Source organism: Raphanus sativus, unplaced genomic scaffold (assembly GCF_000801105.2).
Source record: "Raphanus sativus cultivar WK10039 unplaced genomic scaffold, ASM80110v3 Scaffold2768, whole genome shotgun sequence".
Taxonomy (NCBI): domain Eukaryota; kingdom Viridiplantae; phylum Streptophyta; class Magnoliopsida; order Brassicales; family Brassicaceae; genus Raphanus; species Raphanus sativus.
In genome coordinates this window covers 9,574-13,909 of record NW_026618076.1, presented here as the reverse complement: position 1 = coordinate 13,909, position 4,336 = coordinate 9,574, and the positions used below count along the sequence as shown (strand labels likewise).

Here is a 4,336-nt window from a genome sequence, read left to right as displayed (position 1 = left end):
CTAGCAATGAAAGGCTCCGATCCAGGTTCGGGTCCAGGCTCGGGTCCAGGTTCGGGTGCTAGCAAGAATCATACGAAACAGAGCAGTCAGCACCATCATACAAAAGGTGGTCCAACACCGAGAGGGAACAACAATCCAACGCATGTTTCTTTGATGGGGACAAGCATTAAAGGAAGAGAGTACGAGGATCCAGCCACTAAAGCTCAGATGAAAGCAATGGCTGCAAGAGCGTTATGGCAGCTCTCGAGAGGGAATCTCCAGATATGCCGAAGCATAACAGAGTCAAGAGCATTGCTCTGTTTCGCCGTTCTGTTAGAGAAAGGTGACGATGAAGTCAAGTCGTATTCCGCATTAGCGATGATGGAGATCACCGACGTTGCCGAACAGTACTCGGAGCTTAGACGCTCAGCTTTCAAACCAACCTCTCCTGCCGCAAAAGCTGTGGTTGAGCAGCTACTAAAAGTGATCGAGAACGAGATACCGGACCTTCTGATCCCATGTATCAAATCAATAGGTAGTCTTTCAAGAACGTTCCGTGCTACGGAGACAAGGATCATCGCACCGCTTGTGAAGCTTCTTGACGAAAGAGAAGCTGAGGTTTCAATGGAAGCAGCGGTTGCGCTTATCAAGTTCTCGTGTACGGAGAATTTCTTGCGTGATAACCACTCTAAAGCGATCATAGCAGCAGGTGGTGCAAAGCATCTGATTCAGTTGGTTTACTTTGGAGAACAAATGGTTCAAGTCCCGGCTTTGGTACTACTATGTTACATCGCACTGAGTGTACCTGATAGTGAGACTCTAGCGCAAGAAGAGGTTCTTGTGGTGCTTGAGTGGTCCACAAAGCAATCTCATTTGGTGGAAGCACCGATGATCGATGAGATATTACCAGAAGCTAAGAGTAGATTGGAGCTTTATCAATCTAGAGGGTCAAGAGGGTTTCATTAATCTATGTCAAAGCTGCGCTCTAAAGTATGAACATTCTCTTCTTCTTCTCCCGGGCGAGTTTTGTTTCATCTTTGAGGTGTTCAGTTTGTCTTGTCCAACGTTTTATGAAGCTCTCTGTATATATACATTGATGATGCTCATAGACATTGTTACAAGTGTGTAGACTATGTTGTAAGTCAAAACTACTATGTATTAATTTAGATTATACACCAAATTATATCTGAGTTAAGCTTGTCTTGCCTTCTTATTTAAAGTTTTGTTCTCTTTACATCATTAGGTTTCTGCGTGATTTAAATTGTCTTTTTACTTGTTTCTGTGGGAAGTAAATGAAATTAATCCATGTAGAATAATTCCAGTCATATACAGTTTAGAAGTACATTCTAGTTTAGGTCATTTGTAAACAAGATGCATAACTATTGTTTAACAGAGAAAGTGCATGCAAACAAGTAAACAACAATTGTGAAAACATTGCTAGTCTTTAGACATTACTGTGAACCATAATCTTTGTATACCAAAATGATAGGTTTTTGGGTTGACTAAAAAATTTTGTGATTAAAATATTTACAAGCTTTTTTATATCAAAGTATTTACAATGATGAAGGTATATACCATTCACTTAGACATATTATAACTAACAGAAATCAAATAGAGAGAAAATGTAATTCATCGATTTCCCATTATATGAACGTAGACCATACAACTGGTTTAATACACTTAAACCGCCTTTAACAACAATAATCACGAATGTACAAAGTGTACAATTCATCCATACCGTCTAGTAAAATAATTAACATAAAAACTTTCAAAAATAGACACAAAATACTAGTATAAGTAACATACCCAAAAATGATTTTACTAAAAGAAAATCATGTATTCAACTTGAGACTCATCGAAGATTACCACTAGGTTTCTTAGCATTCTTGCTCCCATGAATCCTCGCATATATATCCTTCGTTCTAAACGCAAGCAAGATGTCAAGACCAACACCTATAATGGAAGTAAACCCCATTACAATAAAGACAAGACGGAAACAATGGGCTCCTACACACGTATTGCCTCCACCAGGAGTTGGTGTAGCTTGGGCATCATAGAGTAAACCAGCGAGAAGACCCGAGAAGAGGAACGAGCCAAGTGGTAAGTTCAGTATGAGGATGTTGTAGATGAGTCCGTAGTATTTGAGGCCGAATAGCTCGGAGGCTGTCGGTACTGTTATGGCTAACCGGACTCCGTAGCAAACCCCAACAACCATTGAACCGATGTATAGAGAACCGGGCATGGCTAAAGCCATCACTAGATATCCTACGGCCATGAGGATTTGTGATGCCGCATTCCATAATGGTCTTGGAGTTCCATATTTTCTATTTATTTAAGAAAGAAAACATCAGACTTTCAAGATTAGTCAATGTAATAAAAGTTTTGATTAATTAACAACATTATATAGAGGACCCACGAAAGAAAGAAAAAAACATGTTGTTTTCGCCACGATCTCATTGTCAAATAAAATTATTATTATATAACTTATAAAATCTAAAAAAGATCTTTCAACGCAAAAAAAAAATGTGTGCGAAAACAAAATGGAAATCTTTTTTTTCTTATGGTCCCCTGCCACTAGATATTGGACGGGTCCATTGCTAGACATGGAAACTTCTCCATTAAATACATTTCATGATTTTTATTGGAAATTTATTAAAAGGAAATATCACGTAAATGCAAAAAAAAATATCTTTAAAAAAAATGTAAATGAAAAAAATATTCAACCCGCAGTAACAGAAGAAGAAAGCAAGACATAATAATAGACTCTCGTCTTCCTTTGAGGCAAAGCAAAAAAAGTGAAACTTTCACTTGGAATAGTTTGCTTTGAGTGTGCATTAAAATGATTATGAGAAGTTTACAAATCACGTTACTACTTTAACAAGATCTATGATTCCAATTATTAAATCATTTTCCCAAATTCTAACGAATCTATTAACTGGTGGAGAGAGTTTAGTGAAGTGACTTACTTGATAAAATACTCGGAGATGGTACCGGAGAGAAGCCGACCAAAGAACCCCCAAATGCTCATCATGGAGACAAAGATAGACACGTCTGTGTAACCAAGCGCAAGCCCGATCTGACCCATGTTGTTCATCACTGCTAAACCAGTGCCTACTCCACACAGGAACGACACAAACAACACCCAAAAGTCAACGGTCAACAACGCTTCCAATATAGTGTGTTCATCTCCAAGAACCGGCCTCTTCTTCTCTTCTGCCTCCTCCTCCTTTAGAAGCTTAGGAGACGGTGGCAACTCGTTATCCGTCGCCGTTGCGGCACCGACGACCGTCTCCTCCGCGATCTCCGATCTCAGCAGCGGCTCCTCCGCGTCTTCTTCGTCGCTGTTTTTCAGATTCAAACTCCGAACGTAGGCGTGGAAAGGGATGGCGATAGGAGAAGCCAGCAAGATGAGAAGCACGGAGGCGAACGCGATGGAGACGGCTCCGGTCTTGACTCCGATGATGTCGTACGACTGGAGGTACACGGCGATCACGATTGCGACGACGTTGAACACGGCGAAGTACCTCGACTCTTCGTTTTCCTCCGCGACGGAAGCCGCCGGAGGGATCTCGCGGAGGAATAAAACCGCCGTTAGACAGACGGCGAAAGGCACGACGGAGAGGAGGACAAGAAAGGAAGCCGGGTCGGCGGAGAACAGAGCAGTGCACACGTCAGTGAATATCGCGGTGCTCAGACCGACGTAGCCTTTCAGAATCCCGGAGACGGGACCACGGTTCCGCCGGAAGTTTCTTATGCAAGTAACGAGAACCGCCGTGTTCATCCACGTCGTGCTGTTTCCTCCCATACAGAGAAAGATACACATCTACACACACAAGAAAAAAAAACAGAGTTTCCAAATTAAAACTTTTAGGGTTTCTATTTTTGGAAAGTAGGGAATCTAATGAAGCACTTACTTGCCAATAAGGTAGAGGCTGGATCGTTTGGCTCACGACGAGCCATTGTACACCGTAACCGATAAGACCTTCGAAACAGCCGATGAGGAGGATGACGGGAGTGGAGAGACGGTCGGAAGCAAGTCCGGCGAGGATGCCGAAAGCTTTTCCGACGTCTTTAGCAACGGAGAGGCTGTTGAGCTCAAGCTGAGTGAGGTTCATTAGGGACTTGAGAGCGTCTGAGTAGTTGGAGAAGGTGTAGTTGTTGCCGGAGATGGCTTGGACCCAAACAGCCGTAACGAAACCAAGCCATTTCAGAGCAGAGGAAGAAGAAGGAGATCTACCGAAACCCATTGGAGTATTGAGAACAAGAACAAGAAGAAAGAAAGGGAAATCAGATTTTTTATTTTTTTATGGTAGTGTGAGGGTTTGTTGAGCTATGTGCGTACGGTTTTAAAGGTGAA

The 4,336-nt window shown here is 42.0% G+C and overlaps 2 protein-coding genes across 2 annotated transcripts; one reads left to right on the top strand and one right to left on the bottom strand.

Moving 5' to 3' along the window:
- Positions 1-6: 6 nt before the first annotated feature.
- LOC130505981 (uncharacterized) lies at positions 7-945 on the top strand. Its single transcript, XM_057000582.1, has one exon. The coding sequence runs from the start codon at positions 7-9 to the stop codon at positions 943-945; it is 939 nt and encodes a 312-aa protein (XP_056856562.1).
- Positions 946-1,602: 657 nt separating this feature from the next.
- Positions 1,603-4,336, bottom strand: LOC108822173 (protein NUCLEAR FUSION DEFECTIVE 4). The gene is made up of 3 exons (XM_018595202.2): positions 3,894-4,336; positions 2,946-3,802; positions 1,603-2,303 (listed from the first exon to the last, which is right to left on the bottom strand). The coding sequence occupies exons 1-3, from the start codon at positions 4,224-4,226 to the stop codon at positions 1,832-1,834; spliced, it is 1,662 nt and encodes a 553-aa protein (XP_018450704.1). The 5' UTR covers positions 4,227-4,336; the 3' UTR covers positions 1,603-1,831.